This window comes from Capricornis sumatraensis, chromosome 10 (assembly GCF_032405125.1).
Source record: "Capricornis sumatraensis isolate serow.1 chromosome 10, serow.2, whole genome shotgun sequence".
NCBI lineage: Eukaryota > Metazoa > Chordata > Mammalia > Artiodactyla > Bovidae > Capricornis > Capricornis sumatraensis.
In genome coordinates this window covers 69,024,976-69,052,550 of record NC_091078.1, presented here as the reverse complement: position 1 = coordinate 69,052,550, position 27,575 = coordinate 69,024,976, and the positions used below count along the sequence as shown (strand labels likewise).

The 27,575-nt window shown below is 38.3% G+C and overlaps 1 protein-coding gene across 1 annotated transcript in view; it reads left to right on the top strand.

The window, feature by feature from the left end:
* Positions 1–27,575, top strand: part of CNTN4 (contactin 4) — a 425,127-nt gene that overhangs the window by 187,208 nt on the left and 210,344 nt on the right. Inside the window, exon 5 of the mRNA XM_068982346.1 lies at positions 20,386–20,583. Within this exon, the coding sequence (XP_068838447.1) occupies positions 20,386–20,583 (198 nt within the window). The remainder of the gene's footprint in view (positions 1–20,385; positions 20,584–27,575) is intronic.

Genomic DNA, 27,575 nt, shown 5'->3' with positions numbered 1-27,575 from the left:
GATGTGCTCTGACCTGCTCAGCCTTGCAGCTCTAAGTCTTCTTTTCATTCTTTTACACCAGCTCGTCACAAGTACCTTAGACAGCAGCATGGGCCATTCTGCTCACAACCTCTGAGTCTTGGCCCTTGAAAGAAAAGCCCTTTGTGCTCAACTTGAATTGTGTTAAATTCTTATTGGCTGGGTTGTGTCATGTGACCTATACTGAGCCAATCCCTGTGCCTTGGGAGATACAGTAATATGATTGGTCTACCTCATGACTCACCCTTCTTCCTATAACCAGCCATTGAGGAATAGTGATTAGATACCATGAGAACCAAGTGAAGAAGTATTGCTGAGAAGAAGAAAAGTACCTTTCATGGGAAACCAGACGATGAACTCTTAACTCCTGGATGATAAATCTTTCATCCAATCTGTCCATCACACCTCAAGGCAAAACTTCACTACTGCAGTTCATACAAAGCTTTTTTGTCTTTTTTTCTGAAGGTCCAAGTTAAAACAGAAAATATTTCTCTTTGGGGAAAGGTGGATTTATTTATAATAGGTCACCAAGCCACATGCTTTGTTAGGGGTCTCACTTCAGCATTGACAAGATAAAGGGACGAGACAAGAAAGATCATCTTGGATTACAATGAACGCTAGTAATTTCTTGGTAAATTTAATTGATTTAAAGTTACTGGCCAGCTACAGTCTATGGGGTCATAAAGAGTCAGACATGACTGAGTGGGTAACAGCACTTTCACTTTATGGGCTTCCCTCGTAGCGCAGTCAGTAAAGAATCCACCTGCAATGCAGGAGACCCAGGTTAGATTCCTGGGTCAGGAAGATCTCCTGGAGAAGTAAATGGAAACCCACTCCAGTATTCTTGCCTGGGAAATCCCATAGATAGAGAAGCCTGGTGTGTAGAGAAGCCTGGTGATAGAGAAGGCAGTTCAAGTCAGACATGACTTAGCTACTAAACCACCACCAAAGTTAATTTATGCTCAGAATTTAAATGTCAGTTTGTTTTTTTTTTTTACTTTTACATCACATCTTTAATTGATGAAGGTGTAGAACTGTTTAATAATCTGGTGAAAAGGGTGTGTATTTGGTGAACTTGTTGATATTGTTTGTTAGCTTGTTCAGTTAAGCTTATTACTCCTTCAGTCTTTTTAAAATGTAAATAATTATAGTCTAATTAACTTTTTTTTTTACCATTTACTTAAAATTTTTCATCATTCTTCTGAATGCATTTCAGTTCCCACACTGAATATTTATTTCTCTTTTTTCTCTTTCTCCCTAGAAATAGCTTAACTTAAAGTAATAAGATAGATTTTGATTATGCCTTGATAGCACTAATTCTATTAATAATGATTTGTGCAAACTTTTCTTAGAACATGTCTTTAAATGCTGATAATACACTTGACATGTACATTCTGGTGTTTCAGGATTTAACTGGTCAGCTAGTTCCCTGGAATTCTGAGCATCTTCTGGTTCCAGCTATAGGATTAGGTAATGTGGAATACAGAAGCAGACACGATTGTCATGATCCTTGCCATAATCCCCACTTCAGCTCTGTCAGCAAAGGGCCAGGGACATCAGTCACGATAACCTGTGGGCCACCACGTTACTGGCTCAGTTAATCTGAAAGTTGCAATTGTGATGGTTTGTAGCATAGCAAAAGAAATCTCTGCTATGGTCTTAAGAGATGTCTGTTTTAATCACAAGTCTAATTCCACTAGTTCTCTCTGTGGTCTTGAAATATATCCCTTGACTTTCCTGTGTCTTACTGTCCCTCTCTCTCCAAAAGAACTGAATTTTATCCTATATATGTTCAAACATTGTCAGAACTAACAAATGAGATTGTGGATAATGAATTGTTTGGGAAATGTAAAGAATTAAGCAAGTTGCAGTTCTGCTATTGTATAGGTGTACTTCATTTTATTTCACTTCGTTTCACTTCACAGATGTTTCTTTTTATATTGGAGTGTAGTTGCTTTGCATTGCTGTGTCAGTTCCTGCTGTACAGCAGAGCAAATGAGTTATATGTATACATATAGCTCCTCTTTTTTGGATTTCATTCCCTTTTAGGGCATTACAGAGCACAAAGTAGAGTTCTCTGTGCCATACAGTAGGTTCTCAGTAGTTATCTGTTTTATACATAGTAAAAAAACATTTAAAAAATGCATAGTATATATATATATATATATATATATATATATATATATATATATATATTTATATTTCAGTCCCAGTCTCCCAACTCATCCCACATCTCCCTTCCCCCTTTGGTATCCATCCGTTTGTTTTCTATGACAGACTTCTCATTTTTACAAATTGAAGGTTTGTGGCAACCCTAAGTTGAACAAGTTCTGTAGGTGTGGTTTTTCCAAAATCATTGGCTCTTTTATGTCTCTGTGTTGTATTTTTGTAATCCTCACAATATTTCAAACTTTTTCATTGCTATAATATTGTTAGGGTGACCTGTGTTCAGTGATGTTTGATAGCACTTTGCAAAAAGATTACAACTCACTGAAGGCTCAGATGACGGTAAGCATTTTTTAGCAGTAAAGTACTTTTTTAGTTTTAAGGTATGTACATTTTTTTTCAATATAATGCTATTGCAAATTTAATGGACTGCAGTATGATCTAAACATAACTTTTATATACACTAGAAGACCAAAACATTCATTTGCATTGCTTTATTGTGGCTGTCGGGAACCAAACTCACAATACTCTGAATTATGCCTACACTTATAAGATGTATCCTTACTTAAAGTTAGATGCGAAAATGTGGCTCACTGGACCCATGGTTACCTTTCTTGTGCATGTAAATACCTAGTACAGGGATTACTACCAACTTTGAGTTTCTGAAATCTGGCCAGGTCATACCAGTATCATCTGATAAATCAAGTAGTTTCTTCAGCATAGGTCATTTAGCCTGTTAAGTTGTGTATGCCAACTTAATGCTTACATTGCTTACCTCTCTATTTTTACTTAGTCTTTCTCATTCTTGGATATTCAAAAGACTGCAAATCAGTCATCTTTTCTTTATGCATTTTGTAAACTTAGTAAAACTGCATCAAAAAGTCAGAAAAAAAAACTTTCAGGAAAAGGCTTAAGCGTTCTGATTGAAAACATATGGATTCTGATATTACAGATTTTAATTTGACATCAGTGATCTGATGAAAGTCTTGTAGCCTCTTATTTTCAGTTAACGTCTTTGTCACTAGCACTTTGGGCCTCGAGTTCAGTCATGAAATTGTGGCTCCAGGAAACTTCTGACATTTCGAATTTCAGTTCAGTTTAACTAATATTTACATGAGTTGCTTCCAGAAAGTGAGGGACCTAAGTGAAGCCTACTATACCTGTATTCTTGGCACAGTAGCACTTAAGTTCAGTAGTCAGAGAAGAGAAAAGCAATTGAACCATTCTCATATGGGAAAAACTACATTTTAATATGTGAAAGAATGTGTAGTTGCTGTGAGGCAGAAAAGAAACACATGCTGCTTTGGTTGTTGAAGAGAGACCACTTATATTTCCCAGTCAGGAAAACGGCGTTTTTGCAGAAGGCAGTGGTTGAGATAAGCAGAGGTGAGAAGGGAATGCTGGGCAGACAGTGCGCTGGCTTCACCTCGGGGACTCTCAGGGGAGCAGTGACTGTTCTCCCACATCATTGTAAACACACCTACTTAGCAGTATGAACCTGTTTTTAATTTTTTTATTGTGATAAAAGTCACATAATATATAACATACTATTTTTTTTAAGATTTTTTCTTAATGTGGAAAAAGAGCACATTAAAAAAAATCTTTATTAAATTTGTTACAGTATTGTTTCTGTGGCATGCTTTGGTTTCTTGGCCACAAGGCATATGGGGATGGCAAAGGCAAAAACCTGACCAGGGATCAAACTGGCACCTCCTGCTTTGAAAGGCGAAGTCCCAATCACTGAGGCACCAGAGAAGTCCCAAAACATACTATTTTCACCATAGTTAACTGTACAGACCAGTGGCATTATGTACATTTACATTTTTGTACAACGCTCACCATCATCCTTCTCCAGAATTTTTCACTTTCCTAAACTGAAAATCTGTCCCCATTAAACACTAAGTCCTCACTTTCTGTCCCCACCCTCCCCACCTCTTCAGCCCCTTGCAGAAACTACCACTGTACTTTCTGACTCTATGAATTACACTATTCTAGGTACCCGGTATAAGTGGAATCAAACGGTATTTGTCTGCACCGAATGTATACTGGGATGTATACCTAATGTATAATATATATTAAGGTTAACTTAATACATGTCCTATAAACAAAAAACACAGGTTCATTAAGAGATACAGATAACACAATGAATTTGACACAGGCTTTCTACTGAAAGCCCCATAGGGTGGGCAGAGTCTTCCCTTGTGCCTCATCTTTGTATCACATGCTGATTCTTGAGGGAATCAGGATGTATTGTATGAGTAAGTTAATCATGGCTGCCCCTTCTTAGCCTCCCTGGAATTTTGCAGAGTTCAACTTAAGGAACCCTCTCCGGAAATATAGATCTACGTGGAAAGAAGAATGGAAAGCTAAGAATAGCTAACATGGAGTAACTACTGCTTTGGAAGGAGTGGAATACTAGCTTGATACATTGTACTTAACTCTGAGAGACATGGTGGCTCACCAAGGGCTTGTGTAGAAAGGAGGAGCCTGATTGAGAGATTCCATGGAGCCTGATTGAGAGATTCCATGAAAGGATTAATCTAGCAGTTGTGTGTGGATTGCTGTGGGGTAGTGGTCAACCTGAACTTGGCAAAATGAATGTTCCTGTGTGTGTGTGTGTGTGTGTGTGTGTGTGTGTGTGTGTGTGTGTGTATTTGGCTGCATCAGGTTTAGTTGTGATTCTCAAGATCTTCATTATGGTGTGTGGGCTTCAGGGCAAGTGGGCTCAGTAGTTGCAGTGCATGCGTTTAGTTGCCCCAAGGCATGTGGGATCTTAGTTTCCCAACCAGGGATAGAATCCACATTCTCTGCATTAGAAGGGAGATTCTTAACCAATCACTGGACCTCCAGGGAAATCCCAAAATGAATGTTCTTTAGCAAATAGAACACCCAAAAAAGATGTCCTCTTCATTATAGGGGACTGGAATTCAAAAGTAGGTAGTCAAGAAACACCTAGAGTAACAGGCAAATTTGGCCTTGGAATACGGAATGAAGCAGGGGAAAGACTAATAGAGCTTTGCCAAGAAAATGCACTGGTCAGAGCAAACACCCTCTTCCAACAACACAAGAGAAGACTACATGTGCACATCACCAGATGGTCAACACTGAAATCAGACTGATTATGTTCTTTGCAGCCAAAGATGGAGATACTCTATACAGTCAACAAAAACAAGACCAGGAGCTGACTGTGGCTCATATCATGAACTCCTTATTGCCAAATTCAGACTTAAATTGAAGAAAGTAGGGAAAGCCACTAGACCACTCAAGTATGACCTAAATCAAATCCCTTATGATTATACAGTGGAAGTGAGAAATAGATTTAAGGGACTAGATCTGATAGATAGAGTGCCTGATGAACTATGGACTGAGGTTTGGGACATTGTACAGGAGACAGGGATCAAGACCATCCCCATGGAAAAGAAATGCAAAAAAAGCAAAATAGCTGTCTGAGAAGGCCTTACAAATAGCTGTGAAAAGAAGAGAAGCAAAAAGCAAAGGAGAAAAGGAAAGATATAAGCATCTGAATGCAGAGTTCCAAAGAATAGCAAGGAGAGATAAGAAAGCCTTCTTCAGTGATCAATGCAAAGAAATAGAGGCAAACAACAGCATGGGAAAGACTAGAGGTCTCTTCAAGAAAATTAGAGATACCAAAGGAACATTTCATGCAAAGATGGGCTCAATAAAGGACAGAAATGGTCTGGACCTAACAGAAGCAGAAGATATTAATAAGAGGTGGCAAGAATAGAGAAGAACTGTACAAAAAAGATCTTCAAGACCAAGATAAGCACTATGGTGTGATCACTCACTGAGAGCCAGACATCCGGGAATGTGAAGTCAAGTGGGCCTTAGAAAGCATCACTATAAACAAAGCTAGTGGGGGTGATGGAATTCCAGTTGAGCTATTTCAAATCCTTACAGATGATGCTGTGAAAGTGCTGCATTCAATATCCCAGCAAGTTTAGAAAACTCAGCAGTGGCCATAGGACTGGAAAAGGTCAGTTTTCATTCCAATCCCAAAGAAAGGCAATGCCAAAGAATGCTCAAACTACTGCACAATTGCACTCATCTCACACACTAGTAAAGTAATGCTCAAAATTCTCCAAGCCAGGCTTCAGCAATAAGTGAACCGTAAACTTCCAGATGTTCAAGCTGGTTTTAGAAAAAGCAGAGGAACCAGAGATCAAATTGCCAACATCCAATGGATCATTGAAAGAGCAAGAGAGTTCCAGAAAAACATCTATTTCTGCTTTATTGACTATACCAAAGCCTTTGACTGTGTGGATCACAATAAACTGTGGAAAATTCTGAAAGAGAAGGGAATACCAGACCACCTGACCTGCCTTTTGAGAAACCTATATGCAGGTCAGGAAGCAACAGTTAGAACCGGACATGGACCAACAGACTGGTTCCAAATAGGAAAAGGAGTACGTCAAGGCTGTATATTGTCACCCTGCTTATTTAACTTCTATGCAGAGTACATCATGAGAAACACTGGACTGGAAGAAACACAAGCTGGAATCAAGGTTGCCGGGAGAAATATCAATAACCTCAGATATGCAGATGACACCACCCTTATGGTAGAAAGTGAAGAGGAACTTAAAAGCCCCTTGATGAAAGTGAAAGTGGAAAGTGAAAAAGTTGGCTTAAAGCTCAACATTCAGAAAATGAAGATCATGGCATCCGGTCCCATCACTTCACAGCAAATAGATGGGGAAACAGTGGAAACAGTGTGAGACTTTATTTTGGGGGGCTCCAAAAATCACTTCAGATGGTGATTGCAGCCATGAAATTAAAAGACAGTTTACTCCTTGGAAGGAAAGTTATGACCAACCTAGTGTGTTAGTCGCTCAGTCGTGCCCAACTCTTTGCAACCAAATGTTCTGTAGCCCGCCAAGCTCCTCTGTCCATGGTATTTTCCAGGCAAGAATAGTGGAGTGGATTACCATTTCCTTCTCCAGGGGATCTTCCCAACCCAGAAATTGAACCTAGGTCTCCTGCATTGGAGGCAGATTCTTTACTCTCTGGGCCACCAAGGAAGCTCCATGACCAACCTAGACAGCATATTGAAAAGCAGAGATATGACTTTGCCAACAAAGGTCTGTCTACTCAAGGCTATGGTTTTTCCTGTAGTCATGTATGGATGTGATAGCTGGACCATAAAGAATGCTGAGCACCGAAGAATTGATGCTTTTGAATTGTGGTGTTAGAGAAGACTCTTGAGAGTCCCTTGGACTGCAAGGAGATCCACCCACTCCATCCTAAGGGAGATCAATCCTGAGTGTTCATTGGAAGGACTGATGCTAAATCTGAAACTCCAAAACTTTGGCCACCTGATGCAAAGAGCTGACTCATCTGAAAAGACCCTGATGCTGGGAAAGATTGAAGGCAGGAGGGGAAGGGGACAACAGAGGATGAGATGGTTGGATGGCATCATCGACTCAATGGAGATGAGTTTGGGTAAACTCCAGGAGTTGGTGATGGACAGGGAGGCCCGGCGTGCTGCTGTCCATGGGGTTGCAAAGAGTCAGACACAGCTGAGCAACTGAACTGAACTGAACTGAAAGCAGATGAAGCCATAAAGGACACACGCACTTGTGTCAGCTAAATGCACCTCATCTGGCACCACTTTCCTGCCTATACTCAAAAGTCTGAACACGCTAACAAAAAGGATGCTTGTCTTCTAAAAATCACAGGGCCTCTTCCCTTGAAGTATGCAAATTTGCTGACTCCAGGCCTAGGCATTATTTCTCAGACTTTTTTTACTGATCCATTACTGAGAACACAGGAGAGTTAGCGATCTGCCTCTGGGTATGTAGACACATACCCTAGTAATCCACTGCAAAATACAAGATTTTGTCCAAACCTTTCCATTTACCTTTAAATGTGTATGATTTATACAAATACTCTTATACTCATACACTCATTTCTGGCTTTTTTTTTTTTTTTTTTGTCGAAACAATGTGTTAAATTGCCTTCGAGTTACATGCCTAAATTTTCACCTGTGAATACTTAAAGAAAATGTATAATCAGAAAAATGTCCAATATCCTAATAAAATAGAAGTAAACAACAAGAAGTCACCCATAAGATGGATGATATTGTAAGCCATACACAAGAGCAATATCAAGAGCTGTACACATAACTGTAAAATACTCTTTTTTCCATCTTCCTTCCCACACCCCCACTGCTACATCTGAGCTAGTGAAGAGCATATTTTAAAAATATCATTGAATGCAGCAAGTGGTCAGAAGGCTTAGTCAGGAGGCTTATTTATAGAAATGCTTGGCACAGGTTTGAACGCATTTTAGCACTGGGTCTTATCTAATTCTTGCCTCACGTGGTCACCATTTCATTTCCCCTATATCTCTTTTGCAAAGATGGTAAAAAGGTTTGACTTCATGTGCCAACATGAATTGATTGGAGGCAACAGCCTGAGGCCTGTGTGCACCTGTCTGGCATGGTCAATTCTCAGCATCTGCCATGGGAGGAGGTGTGGCAGGTGCTGGTCCAAATGATAGGTACATGCCATCCCTACTCCTCTCAGACTAATGAATAATGGAAATAGTGTCTGAACCTGGGAGGTCCTGCTTGATGATGAGCACCTGTCTAAACCAAGTTCTCTGGGCCCCAGAGCATTGATCATGGGGGTCCTTTTAGCCAGAGCAATGTAGCACCCTAAGTTGTCAGGGGCTGTGGCCAATATAGGTGTTCAGTTCAGTTCAGCAACTCAGTCGTGTTTGACCCTTTGCAATCCCATGGACTGCAACACACCAGGCCTCCCTGTCCATCACCAACTCCTGGAGTTTACCCAAACTCATCTCCATTGACTCAGTGATGCCATCCAACCATCTCATCCTCTGTCGTCCCCTTCTCCTCCCACCTTCAATCTTTCCCAGCATCAGGGACTTTTCAGATGAGTCAGCTCTTCACATCAGGTGGCCAAAGTATTGAAGTTTCAGCTTCAGCATCAGTCCTTCCAGTGAACACCCAGGACTGATCTCCTTTAGGTTGGACTGGTTGGATCTCCTTGCAGTCCAAGGGACTCTCAAGAGTCTTCTCTAACACCACAGTTCAAAAGCATGAATTCTTTGTCACTCAGGTTTCTTTATAGTCCACTCTGACATCCATACATGACTACTGGAAAAACCACAGCCTTGACTAGATGGACCATTGTTGACAAAGGAATGTCTCTGCTTTTTAATGTGCTATCTAGATTTGTCATAACTTTCCATCCAAGGAGTAAGAGTCTTTTAATTTCGTGTCTGCAGTCACCATCTGCAGTGATTTTGCAACCCAAAAATATAAAGTCAGCCACTGTTTCCACTGTTTCCCCATCTATTTGCTGTGAAGTGATGGGACTGGACGCCATGACCTTAGTTTTCTGAATGTAGAGCTTTAAGCCAACTTTTTCACTCTTCTCTTTCACTTTCATCAAGAGGCTTTTTAGTTCCTCTTCACTTTCTGCCATAAGGGTGGTGTCATCTGCATATCTGAGGTTATTGACATTTCTCCTGGCAATCTTGATTCCAGCTTGTGCTTCTTCCAGTCCAGCATTTCTCATGATATACTCTGCATAGAAGTTAAATAAGCAGGGTGACAATATACAGCCTTGATGTACTTCTTTTCCTATTTGGAACCAGTCTGTTGTTCCATGTCCACTTCGAACTGTTGCTTCCTGACCTGCATTCAGGTTTCTCAAGAGGCAGGTCAGGTGGTCTGGTATTCCCATCTCTTTCAGAATTTTCCACAGTTTATTGTAATCCACACAGTCAAAGGCTTTGGTATAGTCAAAAAAGCAGAAATAGATGTTTTTCTGGAACTCTCTTGCTTTTTCCATGATCCATTGGATGTTGGCAATTTGATCTCTGGTTCCTCTGCCTTTTCTAAAACCAGCTTGAACATCTGGAAGTTTACGGTTCACTTATTGCTGAAGCCTGCCTTGGAGAATTTTGAGCATTACTTTACTAGTGTGTGAGATGAGTGCAATTGTGCAGTAGTTTGAGCATTCTTTGGCATTGCTTTTGTTTGAGGTTGGAACGAAATCTGACCTTTTCCAGTCCTATGGCCACTGCTGAGTTTTCCAAACTTGCTGGGATATTGAGTGCAGCACTTTCACAGCATCATCTGTAAGGATTTGAAATAGCTCAACTGGAATTCCATCACCTCCACTAGCTTTGTTCGTAGTGATGCTTTCTAAGGCCCACTTGACTTTACATTCCAGGATGTCTGGCTCTAGGTGAGTGATCACACCGTTGTGATTATCTGGGTCATGAAGATCTTTTTTGTATAGTTCTTCTATATATTCTTGCCACCTCTTCTTAATATCTTCTGCTTCTGTTAGATCCATACCATATCTGTCCTTTATTGTGCCTATCTTTGCGTGAAATGTTCCCTTGGTATCTCTAATTTTCTTCACGAGATCTCTAGTCTTTCCCTTTCTATTGTTTTCCCTCTATTTCTTTGCACTGATCACTGAGGAAGGCTTTCTTATCTCTCCTTGCTATTCTTCGGAACTCTGCATTCAAATGGATATATCTTTCCTTTTCTCCTTTGCTTTTTGCTTCTCTTCTTTTCACAGCTATTTGTACGGCCTCCTCAGACAGTCTTACAAATAGCTTTTTTGCATTTCTTTGCTCCTTTGAATTTCTTTTTCTTGGGGATGGTCTTGATCTCTGTCTCCTGTACAATGTCACAAACCTCCTTCCATAGTTCATCAGGCACTCTGTCTGTCATATCTAGTCCCTTAAATCTATTTCTTATTCCCACTGTATAATCATAAGGGATTTGATTTAGGTCATACCTAAATGGTCTAGTGGTTTTCCCCACTTTATTCAATTTAAGTCTGAATTTGGCAAATAGGAGTTAATTATCTGAGCCACAGTCAGCTCCCAGTCTTGTTTTTGCTGACTGTATAGAGCTTCTCCATCGCTAGCTGCAAAGAATATAATCAATCTGATGTCAGTGTTGACCATCTAATGATGTCCACTTGTAGTATCTTCTCTTGTGTTGTTGGAAGTGGGTGTTTGCTATGACCAGTGCATTTTATTGGCAAAACTCTGTTAGCCTTGGCCGTGCTTCATTCTGTACTCCAAGGCCAAATTTGCCTGTTACTTCAGGTGTTTCTTGACTTCCTACTTTTTCATTCCAGTCCTGTATAATAAAAAGGCCCTCTTTTTTGGGTGTTATTTCTTAAAGTTCTTGTAGGTCTTCATAGAACCATTCAACTTCTAACACCCATAAGTCCATGTTCTAATTAATAGAATTACCATATCTGTCCTATCCCAGCCATGTGATTTCAACTTCTCTTAGACATCTCCCCTCTGCTCCTGTTTGCCAAGTTGAGTTCAGTTCAGTCGCTCAGTCGTGTCCGACTCTTTGCGACCTCATGAATCGCAGCACGCCAGGCCTCCCTGTCCATCACCAACTCACGGAGTTCACTCAGACTCATGTCCATTGAGTCCGTGATGCCATCCAGCCATCTCATCCTCTGTCGTCCCCTTCTTCTCCTGCCCCCAATCCCTCCCAGCATCAGAGTCTTTTCCAAGGAGTCAAGTCTTCGCATGAGGTGGCCAAAGTACTGGAGTTTCAGCTTCAGCATCATTCCTTCCAAAGAAATCCCAGGGCTGATCTCCTTCAGAATGGACTGGTTGGATCTGCTTGCAGTCCAAGGGACTCTCAAGAGTCTTCTCTAACACCACAGTTCAAAAGCATCAATTCTTTGGCGCTCAGCCTTCTTCACAGCCCAACTCTCACATCCATACATGACTAAGTGCCATTCAAATATACTTCTATTGATTGTTTAATGTCTTAGTCTTAGAGTAATCATTCAGAGGCTTCAGCTTTCCGAATTCAGAATCCTGTCCACCCCTTGGGATCTTGCTTCGATATTACAAAAACACATTCTTCTTCTAGACTCTTTCACTGCCTGTCTATGGCGCATAATCGTGCTGCTTTGTGTTTAAGGTTCCTCATTCAGTTCTTATTTTTTTTTCTGGAATGAATTAGATCACTGACAATTTTAATGTCTCCCTTCTCTTTAGGTCAAAGGAAGACAAATGACTTAGCAATCAGTTTATAAGCAAAAATAAACAGAACAAAACACCCCAGCAATATCTGTTTTTTAAAATTGACTTAACATAGTTGATGTCTACCTAGCAGGCAGGTGTTCTTTTTATATCCCTATTTTTCAGATAGGAAAACTGAGTTGTAGAGATGACTTTCTAGCTGATGAGCACTGAAGCTAAGACGTGGTCTCTTTGTTTCTGGACACCAAATCCAGGGATCTTTCCATGGGTGATGCTGTCTGTCCCTTTACCCATACAGACTACTCTCAGATTTCAATCCCTGCCTTTCTAGCTGCTCTCCATTCTAGGGGTGAACTTCATGCTTTCGTAAATGGTTAATGATGGGTGAATGTTTGGCCAACCAATAAACCAATAACTGCATTCCTCAAACATATTTCAATTGTATAATCATTTAAAATAATATATTTTTTCATATCTACTTGCCTAGAATCATATCTCAATTTAAATTCCACCTCACAAGACTGCAAAAAGTAGGATAGATGTGTGTGTTAAAAAAGAAGAAGAAAGTGATAGCGTTAGTTGCTCAGTCATGTCCAACTCTTTGCAACTCCATGGACTGCCAGGCTCCTCTCTCCCTGGGATTCTACAGGCAATAATACTGGAATGGGTAGCCATTTTCTTCTCTAGGGGATCTTCCTAACTCAGGGATTGAACACAGGTCTCCCACAATGCAGGCAGATTCTTTACCATCTCAGCCACCAGGGAAGCCTATAGGTGTATATAAAACTATCTGAAGATCAGGAAGCTTGGGACTTCCTTGACCCTCCAGTGGTTAAGACACTGCCTTCCAAGATAGGAGGTACCTGCCCAATCCCTGGCTCTAGTTGGGGAATTAAGATCCTACATGTTGCACAATGCTGCTGGGGAAAAAAAAAAAAATAGAAAAAAAAGATCAGGAGGCTCTCATGCTGCTGAAAAATTGATCAAAGCCCAAATTGGCTGTGATGCAAGGACTAGAATCCAGGTCTCCTGACTGTCAATTCTGTTATCTTTCTACACAATACCACTTAACTCAAATATAAGTGTGTATCCATGTGTGTGTGTATGTGTATAAAAGTTCTACTTCTTTATCTGTCAATAGACTACCTGTTTGAATCTTAGCAAGTTACTGGATCTCTTTGGATCCTGCTTTCTTCATTTGTTGATGTAAGATGTGGTATTTGATGCCATACTTTTAGAATTATGGGATTTTAATGCTGGAAGAAACTTAGAGGTCATCTAGTTATACTATTTAAATGGCAGATAAGGAAAACTGATCTCTTCTAGCTCCAAATTAAATTCTGAGAGTAACATATAGCTGTCTAACAAACCAGGTCTTCTGAATATGGTCTTCTGAATATGAACCAGCCCATCATCCCCTTTCATCCCACTTATCAAATGTGTGACTGTGATCCAGGCATGTAATTTCTCTAGACTTCAGCTTCCTGATCTGTAAAATTGCAGGGGTTGGTCTTAGGTCCCTTTCAGATTTAAAACTTTGAGGACTAAGAAAGGGATCTTTGAAAACTGACATTTTTGCTGTCCCTTGGGACATGACTCAGAATGTCATGAAGTATAATACAACTCTAGAAATAAATTAGACAGCATCAAGAACAAAAGCATTCATCCTGAGGCCTCTAATCAGAGGCTTAATTTGCTCAATGAGTACCTGAATTTGAAAATTGATTGATGTCTTCTTTTAAAAATAATAGCCAAATACCCTTTGCTGTTGGCCCAAAGATAGGGAAAAGGAACCAATTAAGAGAGTGTTATTTCATAGTTAATTCACCAAAGATTTAGATGCTACAAGTTAGAAAACCATCACTAGGTCCTTCTGCCTTAATAGCTATCACATTCTGACCAGTCTCATTATTTTTCAGTTGAGCATCAGAAACTTCCCAATCTATTAAATATTATATTCCAAGTATCTGTTTACCCAGTTGATACAAATTGCCAATGGGACAGGAACTGTCTGTCACTTCCAGAGCAATTAGTGTATGAAAACTTATCGAAAGAAATCTGTCAAGTTTGAATAAGGATAAATATTGCATGTAAGTCCCTAAGGAAATCACACTGAATAGGATATATTTTTGCAGCATATAAGAGTTTTTTTGTTTTATTAACTTGGCTTTATTTTTTCAGAATGTGAATAGCATTTCATGCAACCCAATGAATTAATGTTTTGCTCTGATAAAAATAGACTTTAGTTCTTGGGGGAAAATGGCATCATTTGGTGAGTCATATAACACTAACTCTTTACTTTCAAATTTCAAAAGTTACTGCTTCCAGGAGGGAGCAGTGGAAGGGGGAGCTTCCTTGGTGGCTCAGATTATAAAGAAGCCACCTGCCAATGCAGGAGACTGGGGTTCAGTCCCCGGGTCAGGAAGATGCCGTGGAGATGGAAATGGCAACCCACTCCAGTATTTCTTGCCTGGAGAATTCCATGGACAGAGGAGCCTGGCGGGCTACAGTCCATGCAATCGCAGAGAGTTGGACTCGATGAGTGACTAAGCGAATGGAAGGGGAATGTAGCTAGAAGGCCTAAGATACAGTGTGCTTTGCTAGTTTCTGACTCTCCAATCTCACCTTCTCTAGGCCTTAGAATTGTCGAATGTGTTGTTTGGTTGTTGGGTTTCTTAATTTATTAATTAATTTAATTTTTATTGGAGTATATTGTTGGTTTACAATGTTGTGTTAGTTTCTGCTGTACAGCACACTGAATCAGCTATACATATACAGACATCCCCTCTTTTTTGGATTTCCTTCCCATTTAGGTCCCCACAGAGCACTGAGTTCCCTGTGCTGTGCAGTCGGCTCTTATTAGTTATCTCTTTTACACGTAGTAGTGTATATATGTCAACCCCAATCTCCCACTTCATCCTACCCCCCCTTTCCCTCTTGGTATCCGAATGTTTGTTCTCTATGTCTGTGTCTTTCTTTCTTCTTTATAAATAAGATCATCTATATCAATTTTTTTCAGGTTTTTTTTTTCAGATTCCAGGTATATGTATTAATATGCAATATTTCTAATTTTTCTTTCTGACTTACTTAAAGTCTGTAAGATGTCCATCAGCTGAGGAACAGATAAAGAAGTAATGGTATATATACACAATGGCATAGTACTCAGCCATAAAAAGGAATGAAATTAAGTCATTTGTAGAGACATGAATGGTTGTTGGGTTGTTTGTTTTTTTTTTTTTTTAACAACATTTATGCTGTGGTTAAAATCATGAAAACCTACAGACATATAGGTTAGAACTGAAAATATATTCTAAATGATAGCTATCTTTCTGTTGAGGTATTAGAATTTCTAGGGAGTTTTAAGATTTTAAAAATTTATTTTTTGCCTTTTTAATGCCCATTTATCCCAGTCTATCAGCCCCCGCTGACAACTGCCGATCTGTTCTTCATACCCACAACTTGGTTTGTTGGTCTAATTTTTAGAGTCCACATATAAGTGAGATCATATGAGATTTGTATTTCTTTGTCTTACTTGTTTCACTCAGCATAATGCCCTCAAGGTCTTTGCACATTTTTCCAAATGGCAAGATTCAGTTATTTGTAATGGCTGAATAATATTCCATTCTCTCTGTGTGTATGTGTATGTATGTATATGTATTGTTACATTTACATATGATTTGTTTATCCTTTCATCCACCAACGGACGCTTAGGTTGTTTCTGTGTCTTGGCTATTTTAAATGATCCTACAGTGAACATGAGAATGCAGATATTTCTTCAAGTTACTGTTTTAGGTTTTTTCAGGTAAATACCCTGAAGTGGAATTGCTGGATGATATGGAAATTCCATTTTAATCTTTTGAAGAATTTCCATACTGTTTCCCTTAGTGGCTGTACTGATTTACACTCCCAGCAACAGTGCACAAGCTTTCCCTTTTCTCTATGTCCTCACCACTGCTTGTTATTTGCTGTCTTTTTGATAATAACCAGTCTGACAGGTGTGAGATAATATCTCATTGCGGTTTTGATTTGCATCCTCCTGATACTTAGTTATATTGATATATGTCTTCTTTGGAAAAATGTCCATTCAGATCTTCTGCCCACATTTTTTAATCAGCTTTTTTCTTTTTTTTTTTTAATGCTGATAAGCTGTAGAAGTTCTTCATATTTTGAATATTAACACTATATCTTATATATGATTTGCAAATATTCTCTTCTGTTCAATAGGTTGCCTTTTCATTTTATTGATGGTTTCATTCACTGTGCAATTTTTCTGTTTATTCGTTTTTTTTTTTAGTTTGATGTAGTCCCACCTGCTTATTTTAGTTTTTGGTGTCAGATTCAAAAAATCATCTCCAAGACCCGTGTCAGGGACCTTACTGCCCTTTTTTTTTTCTTGTAGGAGTTTATGGTTTCAGATATTAATGCAAATCTTTCATCTATTTTGAGTTAACATTTGTGTATAGTACCAGGTAGCCATCCAGTTTCATTCTTTTGCATGCGGCTGCTGCGGCATGTTCTTGGCACCTTTGCAGTAAGTTAACTGATGATACTTGTATAGGTTTATAGCTGGGTTCTTTATTCTGTTTCATTGATATATGTGCCTGTTTCTATGCTAATGCCAAACTGTTTTAATTACTGCAGCTCTGTAGTGTAGTTTGAAATTTTTGAGTGTGATACCTTCAGCTTTGTTCTTCTTTCATATCTTTAAAATGAAGAAAGAAGTGATCTGTTGGGTAATTTTTATCCTTACTACACATTTTTTCCTACTTCGATGTCTGCATTATCATTACATTATATTATTCATGCCCCTTCCTAATATTTATGGACAAATAAAATGACAATATTCCAGGTAATGCTATTTGCTGTGAAGAAAAATAGATAAATAAAAATTAATTAATATCATGTTTAGAAATTTTCCCCTTTCAAGGGTCTCAGCATTTAGCTCAACATGGTCTCAACAGTGAACCAGCCAAGATTCTTTGGTTGACCTTCACACTTTAGGACTAACAGTATTTTATGAATGTTGTATATTGAACTGATGTTAATTAGGATCCTTAGTACAATCCATTTGATACTTGTGTTTGGAACTATGGTTTGTTCCTTTATCTACAGCATTGAAAATGGTTACAGTACTATATTCTATTACAGTTTGGGAAACTTATTACAACTTTAATTCAACATTTTGTTGTTTTCTGTTGTTTAACGTAACTTAATGGCTTTCCTGAGACCAGAAGTAATAGAGCTAATAATTTTTATATTATACTTACTGTTTCTTGAGTTGAAATTGCATTAGTTCAGCATTTCCCTACCTCTATTTTGTGATTAGCATAGATGTTTTAGAAAAGAGTGTGTGGATGAAGGAGTTGGGAGGCACTTCTACATCAAGTAAGTTTGCATGACTTAAGGAGTCTCTAAGAAATTTGAGGCACATTGGCATGTTAAAAGTCTCTTGCAGGTTCTGAAAGGAGAAATTTTAAAATCTATTCAACCTTATTTAATCCCATTCTTCTCAAAGTTTTCTGGTCACATAAACTTCTTAAATTTGAGATAGGTAGGGGGTAGAGAACTTCTATTCTATTCTATTCTATTCTATTCCTGCAGAATATGTTTATGGTTGCCTGCATTTCCTGCTAAAGTAGTATAGTAACTCACAAAAGCAGTGAAACCAAAATTCTTATAATCAAACAACATGATAATTGTTGTTTGATATTTTTACTTTAAAAAATGATTTTACTTTAAAAATTATTAACTTTCAGTGATTCAGATGTCCTTATGACTCAGAGGACTTTCACGTAACTTGAACCTCACTACATGCCTGTATCACGTTTATGATTATCCCCATTTGCTGGATTAAGTTGAAACTAAGTAAGAGTGTTTAATGGCTTTCTTTATGGAATACAGTTTTGAATTTTGGTCTTCTGGCCTTTTTTTTTTTAATTCCAATTAAAATAACAAAGTGAATGTCTTTTATCCTGGTATCCATAGTTCCTGCAACTTCCTAGTTACCGAACTATGCATCTTCTACAAAATTCAGAAAGTTTTGTGGCACTAGCCAGCAGCAGTAGTTTTAAAAAATGTCTCCAGAAAAAAATATATATATATATTTAGTTTATATATGTTATTATAACTCTCCTTGGAGAGATATGGGTTGATTAATATTTTGCTGGTAAATTACTTTCTAACTTATACCTTGTGACTTTAGATATTTTAATTTATTCCTAAAACTCTCTTATAATTAATTACGGGATAGGAAATGTTCTCTTCACTGTTCATGTGAGAATATTTTTGAGAGGCTTGGTGATTACGTGCTCTGCCTGAAACTGACATGCCAAATTGAGAGAGGAGTACATTGCACTGTGCTATTTGTTGAATCTCCTGTTTTTGTGGCAAAATTTCTACATTACACTGTATTTCTTCACAACCTATTAGAGGGGCCTTTCCTTCCTCCAAATTGGAGTTTCTTGAGAAAGTAACTAGCTTGCTGGGAAGAGCTTGCTTATTTACAGTGAGTATCCTCTTGACATCAGCATGGGGTTACTTATAATTACATTCATATGCGTAAATAAAATGATTAGCTATTCTCATATAAACATAATTGTATCTCTCTAAAATAATGCACGCAGAAATGTTATAATCCAGTGATAAAAGGAAAGCAATCTACATGACCCCCTCCTTTGTATGTAAACAGTGGATCATTAAGATGGAATATGTTCCCTGTCACACATTCAGTTATTGAGGTCAATTACAACTGAGGACTCATTGAAGTATTAAACAACAAAGTGCCTTTTCCAATAATTAGCATTCTGTGTACAAAGCTGAAGTGACCTTTTTGCCATTTTCCAAGGACAATCCATGCATTTAGAATTTAGCCAAGGATCATATTGAAGAGCAGCACACAAGAACTCAGTCAACTAGTTCGGAAACCACAGGCTCCATTTGCATCTGGTTGCTCCCCCTCCTGCCCAAAATAACTTGAGAAAACAAAACAGGGCATGTTGGCTAATCAGTGCCCATGGCTGCTATATCACTTCTCCAGCTTTGAACAAATCTGAAGATCACACTTTAAAGAGAGGAATCATGAAATGCCTGGAGCTAAAGAAGTTTGATTTCCTCAGAGCACAATAGTTCACTGCAGCAAATCATTTAAACTCGCTGTCACTTAGGTTTCTTTACTGAAATTGAAAGCATGGGTTAATGTGCTCATTCACAAAACATTCACCTAATTCTCCAGAAAAATGAGAATTTTCAAAGGAACATTTTCAAGTATGACTGCCTATTACATTCCTCCCATTGGCATTCTGGGATGGATAAGTATTTGTGAAAAGGTTGCTCTTTGATGGCTACTTTATACGGATATAATAATTTTTTCAGCTAATTTTTTTAACACATTATTGATCAGGGGATTGTTTCAGACTAATGCCTATGGCTGTAATACATTTCTAGTCAATAATGTGTTAAAAATGCAGATTTGCATTTATGGGACCAGCCAACTAATCGTTGTATTATATTTAATGAGTATTTGCTACAATATTAAATCACCGTCTCACTAAAATAATGGGGAAAGAGTTCAGCATCACAAGTGAAAAAGGAGTAAGAATATGCATCAATAGTAAGAGGCACTGGGAAAAGACTGGGTTGAGAATCAGGAATTATTCTGTCTCTGGCTGTGGCTGAGTTTGGATTAGACAGTCTGATCCTCTGTGTCTGAATTTCTCAGTTAATGGAAAAATATAAACTATACTGGAAACCATGAAGTGCTGTGTAAGTATGTTGCACCATGATATACTATTATGATTATTGCATGTAAGATGAAAGGAGTGATATAAGTAGTTTCCAGGGTATATCAAGATTGCGGACTCTGTGTGTCTGTGGTTTGAGCTTTAGCTCTGTAACTATTATATGGTGCTTAGCCATGCTTAGTGAGCTATAATGCTTATTCCCTGATTTAAAGAGACTGGACTTCTCCATCAGTGATCAGTGTACCTTCTAGTTCTATAGAAATAACATCTTATTGATAAAATGCTTTAGGGGACTGTTGTTACTTCCTGTTGATATTTAGCAGGCTGAAAAAGGATCATTGGGCAACAGTATGAATTTTTAACTTGACCAGTTCTTTCATGAATGCAGTAAAGTTCTTATAAAAGACATGTTTATAATGATGATTCCTTTTGCTTTCAGAGCTCAGCTATGCCTGGATTTTCAATGAATACCCCTCCTATCAGGATAATCGCCGCTTCGTTTCTCAAGAGACTGGGAATCTATATATTGCCAAAGTAGAAAAATCAGATGTTGGAAATTATACTTGTGTGGTTACAAATACAGTGACAAACCAAAAAGTCCTGGGACCACCCACACCACTGATATTGAGAAACGATGGTGAGTTTTCTAAGGGATTTCAGAATTCTGTTTTTTGTGCTCACAGGTTGAGTTTGGAAAGTTATGTTATTGGCACACAAAGCTTGACTATCTTGATTACATCTAAGAAAAATTTAATGCTTTTACATTCACTACCTATATTTTCTACACTTGTGTAAGAAATAAACCCATGAATCCATTTTGCAAGACTTACTAGAAATATAATTTCTAATTTCATCCTCAATGCAATGTGAGTCTGTTTCTTCACACTTAAATTGTGTACACAGACAAAATGAAGTAAAAGGTTGATCAATTAGCTTATCAGTCAGCTCTATGTAATTTAGTTTTCAGTGTCCAGAAGGAAGTTTTAAGTTATCCAAGTAATTTCTGGATGTGTGGTATTGAAGACATAATTCCAACCACACTGAAATGCAGAAATGTCAAGTCTTACTGGAGATAGTTTTATGTTCCCACATTTTTGTGAGAATATGTCAAGAAAGTAGATGAATTTCGCCTTACTTACTCAGACGGATGACATGACAGTATATGGTGATTCATCATGTGCTTTTTGAAGACAGTCTTACCAATTTGTATGCCAGACTTTAATAACATCATGCCTTTCCCCACTGTGAGTCTTTTTATGTATTCTGTTCCCTCTCCTTGAAATACTCTTCATTCTCTTGGTCCTTTGACTAACTTACGCTGATCCTTCCAGCTTCTTCAAATATATTGCTTTCTTCAGGAGACCATCTCTGTCTCACCGGCTCCACCCAACTGTGCTCTGTTGGGTGCCTTCTCAAATCAACTCTGCAGAGAAAGTATGAGCATCCTTAAAGCACAGACCAAATTGTGGAATGTGGGGGCAAATAATACGGATTTCAGTCATTCAGTTACTTTTTCATGCATTTAACATACGTTTATTTAGCACTTGCTACATGACAGCACTACTGTGGGAGCCAGTGAACAAAAACCAAAAACCCCGCCTCATGGCATTTAAGTTCTGCAAAGGATTTAGGGAAACACAAACCAATAAACCTAAACAAAATGCCAAATGCAGTTATTTTAGATAGTAATAAATAAAGGAGTATGCTGACACAGAGACTCTGTGGGGGTGGAATGAGTATAGATAGGGTTGTCATGCAAAACCTATCTGAGGGGGTGACATGAACTGATGCCTGAACGATAAGAAGTTGGTCCTGTGAAAGTCAGAGGGAGGAGCATTCCAGACTGAGTTAGCATCATGTGCAAAGGCCCTGAGGCCTATAAATAAAATTATTGGCATGTTCAGAAAGCAAAGAGAATATGAGCCTCATGGAGCATAGTGACCAGTGAAGAGGGTGGCTTGAGTTGATGTTGGAAACTGGATTTTATTTCAAGTGCAGTGAGAAGCCAATAGAGGATTTTATATAACAGAGTTATGTATTAAAAAAAAAAAAAAAGATTGCTTAGCTACTGTGTGGCAAGTGGACTTTTAAAAAAGCAAGAGTCAAAACTGGAAGTCCACTTAAAGACTGTTGCTGTAATTCAGTCAGTCACCGATGGCAGCTTGAATTAGTGGGTGGGCATGGAGAGAAGAGAAGGTTGTGGATACAGGACATCATTTGCAGGTAGAGCTGCCAGGACTTGCTAACACCTGGGTTGTGGGAGGTGGTGGAAGAGAAAATCAAGGATGACACATGGGTTTCTAGCATGGCAGCTGAGTGGATGGAAATGCCATTTACTGAAATGGTTTTACTGAATGGGTTTCCAAGGGTGCAATTCAGAATTACTTTAGTCTTTATTATGAAACATGACTTCTCCCCTGGCAAAAGAAAGAATTGATTATTTGGTGCTTCTTAGTCTCTCTGTCATACTATTCCATCTGTCTATCATAATATGCATTTGGTCTATTCATATTACTTGTCACCCAATGCCATGTGATCAAACTCACACCACAGCTTTCATCTGGTTTGGTATAAGGGCCCAGCACAGTGCTTGCAATATGGCAAATGTTAAATGGATATGTTGCATTAAGCTGAATTACATTAAATAAAACTGAAAAATCTCATCATTTTAGCAAGAAACATACGCAAAGGATCTATTCTTTCAGAAGCTATCAGTGCTGTCTCTCTGGACCTAAGGATAAAAAATCTGTTTCAACATATATGTTTCAGGGACATTTTATACAAAATTATTTAAAAATACAGCCCCTCTGGCCTTTGCCCATAATACACTTATGCCAAAATGTCTGTTCAGTCTGTTCAGTTCAGTTGGTATGTCAAGGAGACAATATAATCGAATATTGACTCTGATGCACTAAGACACAGCCCAGGAGAAACATCACCCAGAGCAGCTGCTTCAGAAAGAAGGAACAGACCTTCAGGAACACAGGAAGTCCTCAGCCTGGCCAAACACTGCCTTCTACTTATCTTTTGGATTTATCTCGACTTGCCTAGTATATCTTCATAGAGATGACAAATGTTTTTTATGAGAATATTTTATCACAAAATTAACAAGCTAAGTATCTCATTCTTCAGCAATTAATGCCCATTCATTCCTAATTTCTGTGAGAGTTGCTGATGAAAATTTATAATATATCTTTCCCATTTAGGCAGCAGTACATAAAATGGATACTCAAACTGCATTACTAGGCTCAAAATAGATTATTTCATTACCTCTTTTGTGGAGGTAAGAAAAAAGGGGAAATACAAATCAAGAAAAGATTTCAAAATAAAGATGACATTCTTGTGAAAATGTATGTTGTGAGTAAAATCAATGAAATTATCATTCTACGCAATCTGGTAGGTAGTGAGTGTATTTTAGACTGGTAAGCACAAGGTGAGTATGGAGTTTGCACAAGCATCTTGGTAATTGAAGCTCACTCAGAATTTCATATCCTCCTTCTGTCTCTGAAATATGAATAAGCAAGGCAAGAGAGCTTGTTGCCTGCACTGCACTAATTGACATGGCTGACCATTTCCCTGATGAAGTGCAGATGCAGACAAATGTAGCTTCAAGAACTAGATATCCTCAATACTCAGGTTATTTTTTTTTTTTTCTAGAGTTTTAGCTGAGCAATCTAGACTGGGATTGTTTCCAGCCCTAAAGGTTACAGTGAGTCAGAAAAAAGTGGACAACTCCTGTCGACCCACGTTCCAGTTAGAAATCAAGGGCAATGTGTCCCATGTTGATCCCACTAACCCTCTTTAGGTCCTAACCCCTAATACACTGAGGTTCTGCAAGGGTTTTGTACTTGCTGTTCCTTTTTCCTCAACTCTTCACATGTCTCAAGCCTTCCTACATCTCAGATCAATGACTGAAATGTAGAGCAGGGTAGTGTGGAGGTGAGCCAGGTTCCCTGAGTGGAATCCAGCCCCATCATCTATCAGGGATGTGACCTTGAACATCAGTTGAACAACCTCACTGTGCTGTGTCGTCATCAGTCAAATGAGGGTAGCAGTACCTACCTCAGAGCTCACTCTGTGTGTGAAATTATGTGTAAAGTGCTTTGAACGGTGACAAAACAGCAGTATGGCATCAAGAACTTCCCTAAGATATGCTCCACAAATTATACTTTTAAAAAACAGATTATACAGAGTAAGTGGATAGTATTATCCTTGTTTTAAAAATGTTTGTGAATAATGATAGAGAAAATGGAAATCTAACTCTCCATAATGCTAACAGTCATAAACTTTAAACCAGTCAACTTTTAGTAGTAAAATGTTCAGTTCTTAATTTTTTTCTTTCTGCTTCTCTGTGCTTTCTCATTTTTCTGCAATGATCAGAAAAAAGTTTTTTTTTGTTTGTTTGTTTTTAATGTTTGGTAAAAGGGATAACTGCAGTTCATTGGACCTAAAAGGCACTTCGAGATCCCCCAACTTATTCTTATTATTCCAGAAAGAAGGAAACTAAGGATGAGAGAAATAAGTCAAAACAGCAGTGGGATAAAATTCTTGGCCCCCAGTCACCATACTGTTTAATTGAGGTTCAGAAAAGCTTTTGGGGTCTCTAGATTCACCTATTTATGTTATGATTTTGGAAATTTTTATTTTGGGAATTCTAACTAATTGTATGTTATGTGTAGTGTTCATCTCCAGAAAGTAGTATAAAACTGAGAGCTAGACAAATGTGAGAGAATTTTATACCAGCGTTTTTATTTATCTAGGTATTTTAAAGTTTGCTTGTAACAACAATATAACCTATCATACGGGAGAGGGCATTGCTTCCCTGATGGCTCAGACGGTAAAGCGTCTGCCTGCAATGCGGGAGACCCGGGTTCGATCCCTGGGTCGGGAAGATCCCCTGGAGAAGGAAATGGCAATCCACTCCAGCACTCTTGCCTGCAAAATCCCATGGATGGAGGAGCCTGATAGGCTACAGTCCATGGGGTCGCAAAGAGTCAAACACGACTGAGCGACTTCCCTTCTTCATGGGAGAGGGCACCTGTTGCTTGGGTACCGTGAAAGAAAAATATTTCATTGAGAAAAATAGATCATAATTATTTTTACCAGAGATACTAAACTAGTCCATGGATCAATATTAGCCTAATTGCTAGTTATTAATGACCATGAATTTGCTCTATCATGTGCTTCCTACACAGATTTCAAAGAATTGTACCTCTTATTTCCATAAACAAAGGTAATGGGCTACCCATACCAAAGCAGCGTAACTATGAAAGAAATCATAGATTTATATCATAATCACCATAGCTACTTTTTTCTGTCTTTAGTCTTTACCCCTAACTTGCTCTAAAATGGCTAAAGATGGAAAAAAAAAACAACAACAACAACAACAACCTAGCAGAGATTAGGACAGTCTTGGGAAAATTAGATCATGTCTGTGAGGTTGTTTATGTACTTTATATGCACAGGTACATAACTGAGCATGAAAAATTACTGTATGTTCCTTGCCTTTTTTCTGTGTTCCCCTTGAGACTAGCTAGGGACTGGTTTGGCAGTTCCTTAGTTTGCCTATTAGAACCAAGGCAAATGTTGAACAGTTTATACCCAGTGTGTATCTGATGGATCCTTGCTTTGCACATTGATTGTTGAATGTTTTTGAATATTATCCCTAATTAGAACTCTCAATAGAAGAGCTGCTAGGGAATAGGAAACACTGGATTTTTCCTATCTTAGAATTTCAAGTTCACTCTCTGTGTCTCTTTCTTTCCCTTCTCCTTTTCCATATTTATATACATTGATAAACTTATACATGTAGGATATGTGTGTATAAATGTACATGTGTCTATATACACAAAATATATTGTCTTTTGAAGTTAAAATTAAACCACTTTTTGAATGTTATTATACTTCACTGTAAATTTAAATTATTAAAAATTGGTGTTTTCAATATAACCAAAATAGCTAACCATTTTTTCCCAAGCCCTGACCCATTTCCCCAAGCTATATTTTAATTAGCCATGAAAACTTTGCATTCAAAGCAAAGTTTTGAATGCTTCAGCACAGAAGCATTTATTGTTTTCAGTGTACATAAAATTTTAACCTACTGGACAGGAGATTGGCTGATAACCCCAGCAGCCTAGAGTTTCAGAGCAGCCTAAGGTAGGACAGAAATAGATGCGCTGAACATAGGATTAAGAGTGTCCGTGATCGATGCCAACCAGCTTTGTCTTGTTTGTTGTGGTGTCACCTAGGATGTAGGAACAGAAGGGTAGCACTAAAAATCAAGAAGGGAAAAAGCCATAGGATTCTGGGGTATGGTCCCAGATCTGCCACTAACATGAGACAAAACCTTTCACTTCATTTGTCCTCAATATTCTTAGCTATAAAAATGAGTGATTTGTAATAAGTTATGTCTAAGGGTTCTTCTGCGTTTTCTTCTGAGATTCCAGTCACAACTTTCTACCTTACTTTATTCCAGTCTCAGCATTTGCATGGGCCACATGGTATCAAACACAGCTCAACACACAGATGCTGTTCATTGGATTAGATTTCTTCCCAGCACTAACAATGAATCCTAGTGCAAAACTAGAGCATCACGGACCATTTTGTGAACCTTCACCTCAATGACCATTAGATCTCCTAGTGGCTCAGAAGACTACATTTGCTTCAAATTGCCAAGTTTAAGATCAATGACTGAAAAGTGTGAAAGAGAAAACTAGAATATTCCAGAGTATTCTGGGTTATCTGTGTAGTGTAATGTATTCTTCACTATGATACTACCATCTGTTCATAGTAAACTTTCCTAATATTGCCCCAAATTGGGTTAGATCCTCAAGTGAACCTTAACAGACATGATGTTGTCTTCTTGAATAGATCTTCTTCAATTGTAGGCCATTTAATTAGCCTAGCTATCAGATTTAAAAAACTACTCATTAAGACGATCATTTTTTGATTGTAAACTTTATCTACAACACTTTCTGATGACTTAAACTTTAGACTGAGAAGGACAAAACTTCTGCCTGGGGAACAAGCAGAGATGTGTCCTTGACTTGCACAAGATTTTTATATTACCTAAGATCTAAAGTTTATCCTCAAACACATTTCTTTATTTAACTCTCATTTCTAATTACATCTTTTCTGTGGTTTTGTCATAGCAATCATATCTTGCATTAATACCACATTTGAGGATCTTTGGGTGTAAAACATGTTTTGTAAGAAAAACATCTAAATGACTAAAGGATGTGAGATATTTTGCTAAACTGCCACTGCTAATCTGATTTAATAGTGTCTTAATATTTTGAAGCCTTGACAAACTTAGGAACCTGGAGTCAGCTCTAGACCTCAGGCATAGTCAGATTCATTACAGGTCCACGGGGCCAAAGCTTGTGGATGGTCACTTCACTAGTCAGTTAGAAAGCAGTCTGTTAAGTACCCATTGTGTGTTTGACACTATAAAATAAAAAGATGTGGTCAGAGCCCCTGGGAGTCTATAGTCTTAGACAATTACAAATTAATGAAAGGTCTAAAGTTTCATTCTTTTTGGAATTATTGAACTGAGTTCCAGGAAACACATCTATAGATAGAGATTTCAAATGAAAGAGGACGGGAGAGATGTCCAGCTTAGAATAGAGA